The sequence below is a fragment of the Podarcis bocagei genome, assembly GCF_964188305.1.
Source record: "Podarcis bocagei genome assembly, chromosome: 7".
In the NCBI taxonomy this organism is placed as follows: domain Eukaryota; kingdom Metazoa; phylum Chordata; class Lepidosauria; order Squamata; family Lacertidae; genus Podarcis; species Podarcis bocagei.
In genome coordinates, this window is record NC_138132.1 from 29,118,607 (window position 1) to 29,134,863 (window position 16,257).

The 16,257-nt window shown below is 43.6% G+C and overlaps 1 protein-coding gene across 3 annotated transcripts in view; it reads left to right on the forward strand.

Annotated features, from left to right (window-relative positions):
* The window catches only part of RUNX3 (RUNX family transcription factor 3), a 155,147-nt gene extending 150,409 nt beyond the window's left edge, over nt 1-4,738 (forward strand). For all 3 annotated transcript variants that reach the window (XM_081204088.1, XM_081204087.1, XM_081204089.1), the window contains one exon: nt 2,904-4,738. In XM_081204088.1, coding sequence (XP_081060214.1) covers nt 2,904-3,412 — 509 coding nt within the window. In that variant the 3' untranslated portion in view covers nt 3,413-4,738. The remainder of the gene's footprint in view (nt 1-2,903) is intronic.
* Nucleotides 4,739-16,257: the final 11,519 nt, after the last annotated feature.

Sequence of the window (16,257 nt, forward strand, 5' to 3'; positions counted from 1 at the left end):
TCGTGGGCCAGTAAAACGGTCTTCGTGGGCTGCATCTGGCCCATGGGCTGTACGGTGCTGACTCCTGGCCTTGAGCAAGCCTTCAGAATTCGCAGCTGTCTGAATTTTTCAGTACAGCTCTACAGCCAACTAATCTGTACAAAAATGCACATATTAAGGTAATGTAAACACATAAAGGCATATATTAGTGAAAGTAACATATGAAAATTAATTCCATTAGAGAATATTGCTTTCAAAAATTTGTATATGGCAAAAATGCTTACAAAACATCTATTTTAGAAGAAATTCACACTAAAATGTGGCTTAACTTTCATGACTTTCTAAAATAAATAAATATATTTGCAAACGGATGTAGAACTACAGGGAAGTGAAGGTTGGAAGAATGAGAAACTAAAAGAAACCAAAATTGACAGATTCACCCATCCCTACTTAGAACAAATAGCAAACACCCAGTTCCCTTTCTCCAAAAGGGCCATACTAGATATTTGCTAGGTATGTAGCATGTTGTTCTGTTCTGTTCTGTTCTGTTAATTGCAGGCATTTATTTATCAGAATGTCAAATGTGGGGAATGGAGGCTTACCTCTTTACCATGCTGTGATAAAACTGGAGATTTCTATCACCATCACCCCACCCTTCATGCAGCTTGGACCCAGCGGGAGTGGGGAGTCCCCATTGGCAAGAGAAAATGGGATTTGTGATTGGCTGCAACTCCTTGACACATTACTTCTGTATCTTTGGAGGCTGAGTATGTCTTGAAGGAATCACCAGGTATCAATGCATTCATTTGATCCCATCTATTTGCATTAGGCAAAGAAATAGAGACTGACAATACCTCTATTCAGTCATTCTACCCATCATTCAATTAAAATTGCAGGCAAGAGAGAGTGCCTGCCTCTCTATTGCACCCTGCACCCTGCACCCTGGACCTGACTTCTTCCACATATTGAATGAGCAAGTTCTGGGTCAAGGAGTCTGATCTACATGAACATAGGAGCCAGCACCCCCCCCCCAGTTGATGGCCACTGCCATTCAGATGGTGTGCATCTTCTGATTATGTGTGGCGGGGCTTACCTGCCCCCCCATATGTTATTCAAGTTGGTACACCTGCGCATGAGGAAGTATCCCACACCCTGTGGAATCTGAATTCTAAACCACGCAAGGAGCCTTCAGACATAGAAGCAGGTTTCCTCTTCAGGCCTCCCCGCCTGACACATGGAAGGCAGCAGGGCAGGTGACAAGGGTATGGCAGAAGCAGAAGGGCCAACAAACATTGCTACATTTTTCTGCTTCACACAAATAGGGTGAATGCCCTAAAATGGCTAATGTAGAACACAAATCCACATGAATGATGGTCACCTCAATTAAACTGGTAGGGCAGCTTCTGGAATTGTGGGGACTGAGAAAGCATCCATCTTGGATCAGCCATATCCCTCTTTCCGCAGTTAAATATTGCTGCACAGAAAAAATAATAATTACATTTCTTCACTCTTTTTTTAGGCCTTCATAGGCAAAACAACAACAAAAAACCCCAACCAGTAATAGCATGACCTACAGTAAGCAAGCTTTCAACTGTCTGTTTATCAGCTCTGTCCCTTGGGCCTATCAGCACAAACAGACCACCCACACGAAGGCCTCAGAAGACCCTGGCATAGACTCCAGATTTCCCTCCGCATTGCTCTGTTTGTGTGTGCATATGTGTGCCAAAGCAGATGGACTGACTAGCTTGGGGACTCGCTGTCAGAGGGCTGTGCTGTCTATTTACTACACAGCCCTAGAGAACAGCTAAACAATTTTATTTCTGTGTTTACAATTGTGCTGGCCAAAAGCTAGAATAGAAGCAAGCGTATCACTAATACACACACCCACACATCTGAGTTGAGGGCCCTGGACTGGACCGCACTGCACTAAAATGATACCTTCACAAATTGGGAGGAGGAGGAGGAGGAGGGGTATGTTTCTATAAATATACAGAGAGGCTCAGCCACTGCCTATCCCCAATGTGATCCGAACTTGATTTCATAGAATCTTACGTGGGAAGGAGGGTTTGTGGGCTCTCTGCAGCGACATCAGGCCAGGGTGCTCTTTTCAGAGCCTGCTAAAAACTTTTTTGTTTAGGCATGAAACATGTAAAAGCGGACATAGCTTTTGGAAATTTCCGAGAGTCTTGGCTGACCACTTAATGGGTAGTATTCAATGTATTGCTATCCATCTGTGCAAGGATCTCTGCTTGTGCAACAGAACGTTCTCCCCCTCATCTCCCCGCACGCCCCCTCAATCTGTTTCAGGGACTTTCCCAACCCCCTGGGAGCAGATTTGGGGAGGGCTGTGGGAGAGGAAGGAGGGGAAGTCCCATTGTGTAAATGGAAATCTGTGGACTGACAGGACATGGTAGTTGAATACCATCCGTATGTTTCCACATGTAATTTTAGCTTAACTGCTGATTTTAATTATATTGTGAATTTTTAAGAACTGCCGGATGTGGCAATTATAACACTCTGTACAAGATTCTGTATGGTGCATAATTGTATTTTTAATGCTTCTTTTACTTTTTATATATTGAATTTCATTGCATTACAGTTTGAATTCTACAGAATTCAAATTGCCGTACAAGAAAATGTGATATGAGAAACCCAAGAAGCGATAAAAATACAATTAAAAACCAAGGTGAATGTTTAATGTAATGGATATGCCGTCTCTTGTCTTCAACCACAAATCCACAGACATGGCAGAGACTACCTGAACGCAGGTCGTGGACTACTGGTAGGTGGTGGACCACAATACGGGAACCCCAGACCTATACTCACAAAATGAGCTGTGCCACATGTTCCAGGAGAAGGCTGAAAACTCCAACCCACAGTAACATCCTCTCTCTCCTCTCCCTTTTCTCTTTTCCCCAAACCAGGTACATCTGAATTGAGTCCGTTCTCTGACCCACGCCAGTTTGACCGGTCCTTTTCTGCATTACCGGGCTTCACTGAGACCAGGATGCATTACCCCGGTGCAATGTCGGCAGCCTTCCCTTACACAGCCTCACCTTCCGCCACTGGAATTGGTGGCATCAGCATGACCAGCATGCCCGCCACCACTCGGTTCCACCATACCTACCTTCCTCCACCATACCCCAGCTCCACCCAAAACCAGAGTGGACCTTTCCAGACCAACCCTTCCCCTTACCACTTGTACTATGGCACATCATCCGGGTCATACCAGTTCTCCATGGTAGCGGGGGGAGAGCGCTCACCAACGAGGATGCTTCCCTCTTGCCCAAGTGCATCAGCTGGAAATAACTTAATTAATCCTAGCCTTGCCAATCAGAATGACGGCGTTGAGGCAGATGGCAGCCACAGTAACTCACCTACAGCCATGACAACTCCTGGGAGGATGGATGAAGCTGTCTGGAGACCGTACTGAAAGAGGACTAGGAAACCAGATGCCTTTCACTCTTACTGAATTATAATGCCCAACATGTGCTATGTTAGTTGGTCATTAGAAAGGAGGCGATAATGAAAAGGAGCCGTCAACAACTTTTCCCAATGCGCATCACATTGCTCTTGTAGAAAATATAGGTTGTTAAGTTAATTCAGCAAATGGAGACTGGAGATGGGCTGAACTTTGTATACATTTCAAAACAAAACCCTCCCTCCCTCTTCTTAAAGTTCCTCTTGACAAATCTCGATTGTGTATGCAATGTACATAGGAATGTACAGATTGGAAATGCTCTGTTCCTTTGTAGTGTTGTGGCTGAGTGTGAAAAGCCCTAGTCAATCATCTCAAAGGTCATGAAATTTTAAGAGTGAATGAATGAATGAATGAATGTGTTTAGCTCTTCAGATACTGTTGAGAAAGATATGTAAAGCCAAGTTAATATGAGGACAGGACCAGAATGTCACCATGCCCTGCACCACACTCTTTCTATCATTCAGTGGTGGCCTTATCAGGAGGCAGCATAAGATAGTCACATCAGGTGGCGAATCTGGAATGTCAGGATATGCTGGAAAGTTCTCCTACACAAGTTCCATTGAGGTGAATGCAGTTGCTTAATCTTTTAGCAGGGCTCGTACGCCAGGGGGAGGAGCTTCTCAGATTTGACTGTAGTTAATTTAGTACTGGGAAAGGGTGCTATTTTGAATTTCCTGCTTTATACTACCAAAATATCGTATGCCAGCCGTGAACCTATATGGCCATTTAACTACCACTCTGAATACACCAGATTCAGTTGGTGGGGTGAGGAGTCATGAATGGCGGCACATACAGTATCGCAACAGGTGTGATCCAGAAGCAGTAAAAGCAGCTGGAATCATGCTGGTGATCTGTTCCTGAGTGGGTTGTGGGCAGGGATTTTGCTAGGTACTCAAGGAACAGGTTCCTGGCACAAATTTGCATTTGATACATTATATACATAGATACAAATTTCTGAGCAAATTATGATGGTAAATGCAAAGGGTGTTACCAGCAGCATACTCAGCTAACTGCCCAAGAAGCAACATCAAACAAGGCTTTGTTTTTGTTTCATTTTTAAGGGGGGGAGAGGAGGAAAGGAGGTGGAGATCTGGGACCAAGTGCAAAAGACCTGGGGCTCAGACCCCCAATGGCCCTGGCTGTAGGTAGGGGTGGGGAGAAAATTCAATTTCACATTTAAAGGTGAACTTACATAATTTGCACTTTCTGAAAAAATACAAGAACCCAAACACTGTCATACCTCAAAATTTGAATGTCTCCAAATTTTATAAAGCAGTTCTCCAACCAGGTGATGTGTGCAAAATCCATAAAGAGTCCATCAAAATGCTAATATTAGTGAAAATAACTTGCAAAAAATGCATTATATTAGGGGGAATTGAATTACAAAATTGTGTATATAGACAATATTAGGAGAAACTCAGAGTAAAATGTTGATGAATTTTCATAAGGACTTAAAAAGAATTTAGAAACTTATGTAGAAATGTGGAGAACTGAGTTTAAGATTGGGGAAAATGAGAGGAACCAAATTTAGCCCATCCGTAAATTAGCCCTTCTCTAGTTTTGGGGCTGAATCTAGCCTTTCGTCTTCACCAGACAGACAAATGGTACATTCCAGCTTCCTTTATGAGCCTATGCATTCATCACCCAGTTGCCCTGTGCATGCTGTACCCTTCCAAGGCCAAAGCTCTGGTTCTCATTAAAATATTAAACCTGTGTCTGAGGTGTACCACTTTAGACTGCTGCTGGGGACTTACATTTAGATGGTCTCTCACTAAAATAAAGCATTTCTGGGAGCAGAAAACCAGCATATCGGGGATAGGTATGGAGGAGAAATTTGATTCAGTTCATATTTAAAGTTGAATATATCAAATTTGCACTTTCTGAAGCAATAAGAGAACCAAAATGCAGTCATCCGTAAATACTTGCACTTATCTGAATTTTGTGATGCAGCTCTGCAACCAAACAATATTACAAGAATGCATATATTATGGGAAAGTGTGTGTGTAAATTAATTTATTAGTGAAAATAACATACAAAAATGCATTAGGGGAAATTGCTTGAAAAATGTGCATTAGTCAAAACTAAAATGCAGATGAATTTTCATGAGGATTAAAAAATATATAAGAAATTGCTTCATAAATATGAAGAACTGAATGTAAAATTGGAAAAATGGGAAATTGAGAGTACCAAAATTGACAGAACCTTCCATCACTAATCAGAGGGAAGGTTGACTAGAACCTAGCATCTAAGGGCTGTTCACAAGAAAAGCCCCTCACAACCCAGTGAATAAACGAGGAATGAATCTGCCCTCCCCTGACTCTGATGGTGCCATTGGCCACACTCCTCCAGAAGCCTTTCAAAAGACACACCTTTAGTCTGAAAAGACCCAATAGCTATAGGTCTGTTCCACACAATCAGGAACCTTGAATGGCCAAGCCTTGCCAGCTGCACAAAGCAGCCCTACTGGGCATGCAGCAGAGCTTCATAGGGCCCCTTCAGACCGTGTGACCCCCCAGAAGGAAAGGAGTGCAGCTCAGCAGCAGAGTATATGCTTTGCCTGCAGAAAATCCTGTGTTCAATCTCAGGCTTTAACTGAGAAGGAGTTGGAAAGACAAATGTTAGAAACCCTGTAGAGTCACTGTAGATAGCAATGAGCTAAATGAACCAAATGGTATTGGGGAAGGGGGAGTTCAGTCCACATTTTAATGCAAACCCTACCTAATTCGCTATGTGGACTGAAACACAGCTATCCTTCAAAATCCATGCTTCTCTGATTTTTGTGATTCGGTTTTCCAAACAAAAAATGTGAACAAAAATGAGTTTATTTGGGGGAAGTGTACATCATGAGATTTGAATTGCAAATATGCATCTATTCGGAGAAATGAGCACCCATACGCTGGTGAAAGCAAACTAATGTGGAAATATGGTGAACTGAACTGAAGATTGAAAGAACTGAGAGGCACTTGCCTGTATAAGGCAGCTTCCTATGTTCCTGTGCTAATGAGCATGTCACTGTCTGGTCCAAGGCTAGCAGCAACACTCCTGTTCTTTCCTGTGAACATCCTCCTTGTGTTCTATACAGATGGAATATTTTGGTATAGAGGAGCCTTCAGTCATTGAAGCCCCGACCAGCAGCCTGTTGTGGTATGACCCAGACACCAGTTTACCACCACAGTGCATGCCAGATCATGATGAAGGCCTGTGGCTCAGTAGTAGAGCATCTGCTAGGCAAGCAGGAAGTCCCTGCAGGCATCTCCAGGCAGGGCTGTGAAAGACTCCCTGTCTGAAACCCTGCCAGACAGTATAGAATTCGGAGCTTGATGGAGCCCAGTGATCTGCCTCAGGATAAGGCAGCTTCCTATATTCCTATCATCAGAAGCCCATGGAGACATCTATGTTTAGAGCCTATACTGTCCCACTTTAAACTCCTAGTATGCAGGCTTGGGTTCTGACAAGAGGTGCTTTTAGGTAGGCAGGTATTAGAATTGTGAACAAGTATCTTATTGCTGATTTTAACAGAAGTTGTAAAGCAAAGGGCATGATCCATCACCATAGTGGGATCATGACAGGGCATAAAGGACTCCTCCTTCCTCTGCACATGCGAGGCATCACATGAAACAATAGTGCAGTGGAACATTTTGAAGCACCAGAGCCCATCATGTCAGCTCCCAAAGCCACACGCCTAGGGAGCATCCAAACACCCAGTTTATTAGGAACAGCATGACTGCAGAATTTCCTGTGAGTAAGCTCCATTGAATCCAGTGGTGCTTATTTTGATTGCTTAGATTCAAGTGCAAAACACATTGAACCTAGACAAAAGATCTTACACCAGCTGAAATGCACCTTTAGCTTTTTATTAGAAATGCAAACAATCTTGCAAAGAGGTATTATAATTTAAACCGCTAGCATGAAGTAGAAACCTTATCAAAGAAAAGGCAAGATGTCTCCAACCTCTGCTTGGTTAGGTTCTTCATTTTCTGATTTCCTCTATGCTAATCTGTCACAAGCAAACTTGAAAGCCTTGTTATCACTTCAATCACTTCCACAAAGCAAGTTGGATCCATCACTTAACCCATGCTCCAGCACACGGCAGCATCACTCCAGCTCTGAAAAGGTCTCCCCTGCAATTCCTCTCTACTACCCCACTGACCTCAAATGGGAGACTGCAATTCCTTCATCATTGTACAGACCAGACCAAATAAAATCAAGTGCACACACACACAGCCCTTCCATTGGTGGAAGGGAAGACACAGGAAGTTTGATGCTCCCCATTTGGAATAATGGCCAATGTGCTATGGTGTGTGGGAGAGTGTATGTCCAGGAAGGGGGAGGAAAAAACAGAGGACTTTTTTGGGTTCTATAAACATCCCTCTGCGCTCATGTTAAACCACATCCTATATAGGTCACTACATATTAACATGGCTCATCACACATTTGACAAGCCCATTATGTGTATTTGCATCTGGTGTAAAATGAACAACCCCAAATTGTTTTGGTGAGAGCTTGTTTTTAAGTAACTGCTGGCTGCCTCTAATAGAGCCTTGATGGTTTTTCTCAAAGAGGAAAACCAAAAACATTCAGGACTATCAAGTGTGTTCTCGATATGCACTTGTAAACCACATTAGGAAGTGCAACCTCTGTCAGCCCAACCCTTTCAAGTTAATGATGGATTGTCATGCACAGGTGTGAATAAAAACACATGTGTTTTATGAAAGCGGTCAAAAATATTTGACCTGGAGGATTTTATTTTATTTTATTTTATGCTTTGCACTATAATATGCTTCTTTTTTTAAAAAAATGAAATGCACAATTGCTTGTACAGTAAAATATTTTGTTTGGTTCAAGGAATATTTAACTGTAAAAAGAATAAATCTACTTTGGTCTTTATTTGTTATAATAATATAATTCTTTTTTAAAAATGTTGCTGAAGGATCCTATTTCTTAGAACTTGTGTGTGGAAGGTTTTTAATTGGTTGGTTGCTTTTTAAACAGAACAATAATTTGACTAGAATTCTTTTTTTTAAAAAAAAGCACCTCTGCAATCTGTGTTTAACACAGCAGAGACTGGTTTATTTGTTTGTTTGTCCTTTCTTTTTTCCTTTTCCTTTTTTAAAAGGAGCTGATTTTGATTATGAATATTTTAAAATGTATTAATAATATTTAAAAGGTGAGGGTCTGCACAGTATTCCACCCCTACTTGCTGGCAGCTCTGTTTTGAAATGTAGCCTGCCCTACTTCTTTTACATGTAGCACTTCTATCCATCTGGGTTGCAGATTCTGTTGCAAAATTCAACAGTCCCAAACCAAAGTTTGGTGAAAACATGGAAAGGTGTTTTGTTTTTGTATGTTTGAACAAGCTTACCTTGCCACCTCTTGCCCTTCCACCCGGGCGGCTACTCTCACTTGATGCAAAATGGAGATTCTCCACCTGTGCTTTCTGCATCAGCAGCAAAATGGCCTCTTATTCCATCAGCCTCGTCTTGCAGATTCTTGGGAGCTGAGCCAACCATAGCAGAGTGGTCAGCGCTGCATTTCCCTTTCCTAGAAGACAAATAAAAGGTCCATGTTCTTTATCAGATATACATGATGATATTGCTAGGTGTTGCGTGTAATCATTTTAATGCCTTGCCATGTGGAATAAATAAATGTACGGTTACTGATGGAGAAATTGGCTCTTGGCTGTTGACTCTCACCCAGTGATGCTCCTTCCACTCAAGTGAATGGGGATATCTGAATGTACAGAGGCCAGATGCAATTCCTTGCCAATCGTGTGTATGATTCCAGATTCCACATGCCCATTACACTGCACTGAGGAGTGGGCTTCTGGCGGAGAGCAAATGCCTGTAAGTTTCTGCATTGTTGTCTCAAAAAAGGCAGCAGTCATGGCCAGGGATAGGCACAACAATCGCGCCTCTCCATGCTGGTACATCTCCTTGCCAAGGGCTCAAGGCACAGGGAGCAGGGATATAGCTCCTTGCCAAAGACGCAAGGGAGCCTGTGTATGCCTCTGGTCACAGCAGTACATCAAACTAGCAGTGTATTATCTTTCAAAGTTGAATCACAACTTGGGAGAAAGGCGGGATATAAATACATTAAATAAATAATTTTCTGGGTGGTATTGCTGCTGCTGTTTGACGGTTGAATGCCTAGCATGATTAAAAGTTCAGACTCATTCTGCTCACATTTCCACCATTTAAAAATCCTAGAATTACTAGGAAGGGTTCTTACAGGGATCCAGACCCTCTACTTTCCATGGTAGTCCCCCTTTACTGTCTTTGGAAGGCTAAAATGGGAAGGGGGCTCAAGGAGGTGGAGATGGAACTTGTGATAAATGGAGCACTGCAATCCAAGGATCCCTGAGACATTTGTGCTGTTGCACATGACCAGTGGGATGGGACTGTGGACCGCATGCACATTTTCACATTGCAAGGTAGATAGGAATGGTGAATCACTGGAGCTGCAAAAACCATGGGAAGTATTGGCTCCAGTGAGTTTTTTATAGTCGGGGTGATGGGGGTAGCGGGTGGCAAAGGAATTCCACTGAAGCCTGTTGTCATCTACCTGAGTACCATACAGAGGAGCCTGAAGCTTTTTGCCACTGAGCATCTACATCAGGTGTGGGAAATCTTTGTCCTTGCAGATGTTACTGAAATACAGCTGCCATCTACTACAGCAAGCATGGCCAATGGCCAGGGACGACTGGAGTTCAGGGGGACTTCAGGGGGAGGGAAGGCAGAGACCAGTGCAAATTAACTAGATTTGTTATTTACACTGTCCAAATGCCAGTAATTATGTCAAGCAGGATGAAGAGGGGTAGGAGGAGCCAAGAAGAGCCTGCCTGCTGCATCAGGCCAGTGGCCCATTAATCCAGCATCCTTTCTCATAGCGGCCCACCAGATTCCCATGTTAGGGATCTGAGCACCTCAGCAACACACACACTTCCCTAAGATTTCCTGGGGACCTATGTAGTAGAATCCAGGCATACTAGTTTTCTATGTTCAGGGACTCTGCTTATATGGAGGAATATTTAAATCACACGAGTTCCTTCCTGCAATTCAAATACAGCCCTCACCCAGATTTACCACCTCCATGAGAACGATGAACATTTGTTTGTTTTTTTAATGGACATTTTTGTGAACCTAAGAGCCTAGGTCAGATTGCCTGGTGTGTGTGTGTGTGTCTGTTCTTTGTGCTTTAAATACAGTCCATGTGCTGCTGAGCCTCGGGATCTCAGTTCAAAATGAGAGTTCTTTCTGACGCCTAGCAATTATTTCGACCCTCCTTCTGCGCCCTGCTGCATGCCCCATAGCTGCATTTAGAAGAAACCACAAGAAACACTCAAACGGTGAGAATTTTGCTTCACAGTCTTGACTAACGGAAATATGTTTCTAGTGCAGCCACATAGCACAGAGCCACCTTTTTATCACAGCTTCTGGGAGAGGAAACACTCCCCCGGGGTGTGACCATTATTTGTAGGAACTTTCCGTTCCAAGCTGATCCGAGCTTCTTGGAGCTTGATTTAAGAGTGAAAGAGGCAATTAGAGGGGAGTGGGCAGAAGAAAACATCAGAGGCTCCCTTTTGTACACTGAAGGACTTCGCAAACCTTCTCTGTACCATTATCCGCCAGCTTTTGGCTCAGCTAGGCTTCCTACCCCAGAGAGTTTAAAAATCGCTGGGTTAAGCAGACTTTCTTAATTAACTCCCAGTTCACTGGTTTACCAACTGGCGATGGCTAAATATGACTTTGCAAGGTGTGGCAGTTCAGGAGCTGCTCCCCTCCCATGTGCCAAAGCCCCAGGCTAGAGTGGGTCCTCAATCTCAATATTGTGCCACTGATGGCAACCTCCTGAGCACCAACCCAATCAGGCCTCCACTGCTGCCACCCAGCCCAGAATTGCTGATGCCGCTGCACAGTTTGCTGAGCTCCAGCTGGCACCAGGTGGCTGCCATCTTAGATGTCCCAAAAAGCAATCCACACTGTCAGCATCAGAAAATATATTTTGCCAAATCAAAGGCAGGAATTCCCAAACCATGGTCTGTGAGCTTCGTACAGGTGGTCCGTCTGCAGCAGTCTGTGGATTTGTGAAGATGGAACTAAATATTCGGATTGCTTTTTAATTGTACTTGTATTGCTTGAGTCCTTATAGAATCATGGAACTGTAGAGTTAGAAGGGACCACGGGGGTAATCTAGTTCAGCCACCTGAAACCACAGGACTCTTTTTGCCCAATGTGGGGCTCAAACCTGCAACCCCGAGTCTCATGCTCTACCAACTGAGCTATTTTATTGCATTACAGTTTGAATTCTGTGCAATTCAAATTGTAGTACAGTAAAATACAACATATTAGAAATCAAGGAAGCCATAAAAATACAATTTCAAAGCACAGAGCATTGCAGAGAACGGCAGAAAAGCTGTTAAGCAGTCCCTCAGTAATTTCCCAGTGGTCCATGGGGGAAAACCTTTAGGAACCATGGAGCTAAGGAGATGGCCACCTTAGGTTGCTGCAGGTGCGAGGTATAGTTTTTGAATGCTACCCTGTATGATAAACTGGGTCATTAGATAGAAAGGGGCCAGCACAGTCAATTCCTTGCTGTGCTACTTTCCTATTCACAGGGAGGGTTTTCTGTTTCGTTTCTAATGCTAGGAAACATTAGCAAATTGTGAACTTCCGCCTACAGGCTGACGTCTTAAAGATCACGGGTCTATTGCACATAAAGCAGAATGAGGCAAGAGAGTGGGCCATATCACCTTGGTGAAGGTCTCAACTTTTAAATGATGCTACCATATTAAAAGCAGACAAATCCATGCAAACAAACAAACACAAAGTTGAAAGGGGTGCTCTGGCCCTTTTTTGTGTACTTTGCTGGATTCTATATGCAGGGAGTTTAACCAAGGAGAATCTTCAAGAAACTGTGATTTCACCCCACTTTCATTTTAAAGCAGTGTAATTCATTCCATCACCCCAACATGCTACCAGTCCATCTAGTCATGTCTTGCCCAAAACATTTTGCTGGCTGAGGCAAAGGACAAGAAGGAAAGGAGAAAATGCCCCATCTCCCCTTTCCAGTGGTACCTCGGGTTAAGTACTTAATTAGTTCTGGAGGTCTGTTCTTAACCTGAAACTGTTCTTAACCTGAAGCACCACTTTAGCTAATGGGGCCTCCTGCTGCCGCCGCCGTGCCGCTGGAGCACAATTTCTGTTCTCATCCTGAAGCAAAGTTCTTAACCTGAAGCACTATTTCTGGGTTAGCAGATTCTGTAACCTGAAGTGTATGTAACCTGAAGCATATGTAACCTGAGGTACCACTGTATAGGAGTCAACCAGATTGAGGGCAGCAGGCTACCTTAAGAGGATCAGGGCAGGCGGTATGACATACAGCACACATCTCTCTCCTCTGCCACTTCACCACCATGCCTCACCCCCTAAAATCTGTTACCTCTCTCTGACCTAATTATAGAGGTGTGGGGATGAGCAATTTGATCCAGTTGGCTTTTAAAGCCAAGCCTAACCAATTTGCACTTTCCAAAACAATATGCAAAGCAAAGCACAGTCATCCTTTGACATTTGTACTTCTTCAAATTTTGCAATGCAGTTATCCAGCCACGTTATGCTCAAAATGTTTAAAAAATGCATATGCAATGTATTTTCTCTGATGAAAATAGGGACGCCCTGAGGAAAAAGCGGGACATTCTGAGATCAAATCAGAAACCGATACGGCTTTTGTAAATCTGGGACAGTCCCTGGAAAACAGGGACACTAGCAGGGTCTGCCTTCAAATCCACTGACTAGGCTGGACTTTGTGCCTTGAGGAAGAATGGTTTCTTCAACTTCATTCTCAGCCAGAACTTCCCTCCCTCTTCTTCATTCCTGCTTTCTCAAGGGAAGTTTTCACAGACTCGTCTCCATATACACGAGTCAGCCAATGTAAGCTTTGCCTCAGAAGGGAGTCACATCAAGGCCCTTTGAACTTGAATGCTGCGCTGCCATTTCAGCAGCTCTAATAACTGCAGTTATTCCACAGGGGTCAGACTGAGTCAGTGGCTTGTGGGGCGGGGAGAACTGCCAACCAGTAAATGTGGACAGTTCTAGAGAGAAGACGTTGATCTCTGGAAGGGCAGCAGAGGGTGGCTTCTTCTGAATCATCAAGAGAAGGAGGAGAGCCTGGAGGTGTCATGTTCTGCAACAGCCCCAAAACTCCAGCGGTGCAGTAATGAGATTTTTTTTCCCACACAGAGAGAAAGGGATGCCTGAGGAAAGAGTTTCAATTATTTAGCTTTGCAGCAGAGGATTAAATGCTCAGAGCCAGTGTTCCTCAATTAATTCTAGGGTGGGCTAGCCAGTCTGCAACTCATAGGTGTGGCAGAAGGACATCATTAGGCAGACTCATACATCATATGTTTATATGGGGTGTTGGAAGCCCATGTCTTAAGGCTGCCAACTTATTCACCAGCCCCTGCTCCTCTCCCTTTACCACCAACTTGATCCACAATCATAAGCATGTGATCTCCCTCCATGTAACCAGAAAGCTTTGCTGGTTGGCATTCTTTTTCTGTAGAGGAAGCTATACTTACAAGCACTGAAGAAACCCAGGATGTTTTTCTCTTATCAGTTGGCAACTGCACTAGCCCTGGACTTCCTAAGTTGCAATATATTTTTTGGTCTTTTTTCCCTGTCCTGGTTTCTGTGCATTTAACAGAAGTCCTGCAAAATTAAGAAGCTTCAAGTTTTCCTTGCATGAAGATAAGGGATTGGGAAAGTGTTCCTCTGCAGAGACTTTTGTTTGTTGCAGTTATATCCCACTTCTTCCTCTAAAGAGCTGAAGGTGAAGTACATGGTTCATTTAATTCACACAACAACCCTTTGAGGTAGGTTAGGCTGAGAGGTGATGAGCTTCATGGCCAAATGGGGAGTTGAATCCTGGTCTCTCAGGTCCTACACTCTAAGCACAACACCACCATACCCTCCAACATCCTGGGGACCAAAATTAGGATGCTCATTTTTTGATCCTGCGCTCTCGCAAAATAAGCTTTTTTTGTCTTGCAGTACCAAAAAATGAGCATCTTTTGGTCCGGCACTCTGGCAGGAACCACCTGACTCACTCCAGAACGAGTGTCTTTCGGTCCAGAGCTCTGGCACAAGCCAGCTGACTCACAGCAGAACGCCAGACCAAAAAATTGGACATTCTGGGTACCAATCAGAAGCCAGTAATTGTTTCTGTAATTCCAGGGTGTCCAGGATGGTTCAGTGGTATGCAGCACACTTGTCATGGAAGCCCACAGGACACACCAGCCAAGAAGCTATGCAATTGACTTTATTCTCTCTCTCCAACAAGAATGAAACAGTAACAACCCCACCCAGGCACCTGTCTAGTGCCACCTGTACAATAACACCACCACAGTTAGGTGTGAGGAACCTTTGGTCCTCCAAGAGTTGCTAAACTACAACCCCATCATCCCTAGCCTCTGGTCATGCTTGCTGGAGCTGGTGGGAGTTGAAGTTCAGCAGAACCTTGAGGGCCAAACGTTCCCCATACCTGAGTTAGTAGGTGATGGGAAAGACCTTTGTCTGAGCTGCTGGGGAGATGCTGCCAGTCAGAGTAGACAACACTGGACTAGAGGGTGAAACAGTCTGATATGCTGATCTGAACTGTCCAATTTGCACTTCCAAAACAAAATGCAAACCAAAACACATAAATGATCAATTGATGTGCAACCACCGACAGAACCGAGGGCCAACTAAGGCAGGTTGCACTTACGCACACTCTGCCGATGCAGGGAGTGGGGAGGGTGCAGGAACAGAACCCTCATACAATATGGTCGCTGCCTGTATCAAAATGCATTACATTAGGGAACCAAAATGTTGTTTCATGGGGGGGGATACTTGTATACCATAATGCCATTAAAAATCAATAATAACCATGCAAAAAATTTAAATCTCAGATCATCAGCTAACAATCACAGAAGATGCTGTCTGCACAGGGTTAGTGGCACAGAAACATTTTCTGCAAACATTCGAAAGTTAAAATAGAAGGCGCCTGCTGAATGAAGGCATTCCATGAGACTGGGCTGCTGACACTAAAGGCTCAGCATCATGTTGATGTAAAATGAGCCTACCAAGCTGGGATATAAGATAGAAACGTATATTAGGAGAAATTAACACTGAAATGGTGAATGAATTTTCAAGAGCCACAGGAGGGGTTATGATAAAGAACTACCCAGCAGAACCAAGTGCCCCTCTTGCCATCTCCTGAGTAGGCTCCAATTTGGTACCAGTAATCTCTTCTCAAACTTGTTGATACTTGACATTTCAAGATCTTCCCCACCCGCTCATCACCAGAAGCCCAAGTACATAATGTGCATCATTCCATGAGGGACGTGGCTGAATAATTATTTTTAACAATGCAGACAAAGTTGACTTTTAAGATGTTAATTCCCTGACAGTAGCCGGGAAAATCCAAGTGAAGTGTCTCATGCCCAAGAAGCCTTATGGAGACTTGGCCGGGCTGCCAGATTGGAGAGCCAGAGAGAGAGAGAGACAGTAGAAATTAAAATGTATTGCTAATCTGTGGATCTTTTGTTCTTGGCAGTGTACAGACAAGACATAAAAATGATGGAAATGACATGTCTTTGGCATGATTTTGCCCAGCTTGCTACAGTAAATACTCATTTTCACTAAGCAGCAGAGAATGAAAGTAACTTTAAAACTTCAAAGTGGCATGATAGGGAAATATGGAGAACAATTATTCTCATTAACTCGACTTTTGAATCACACGAGATGATGGGAAAGATAGATGTT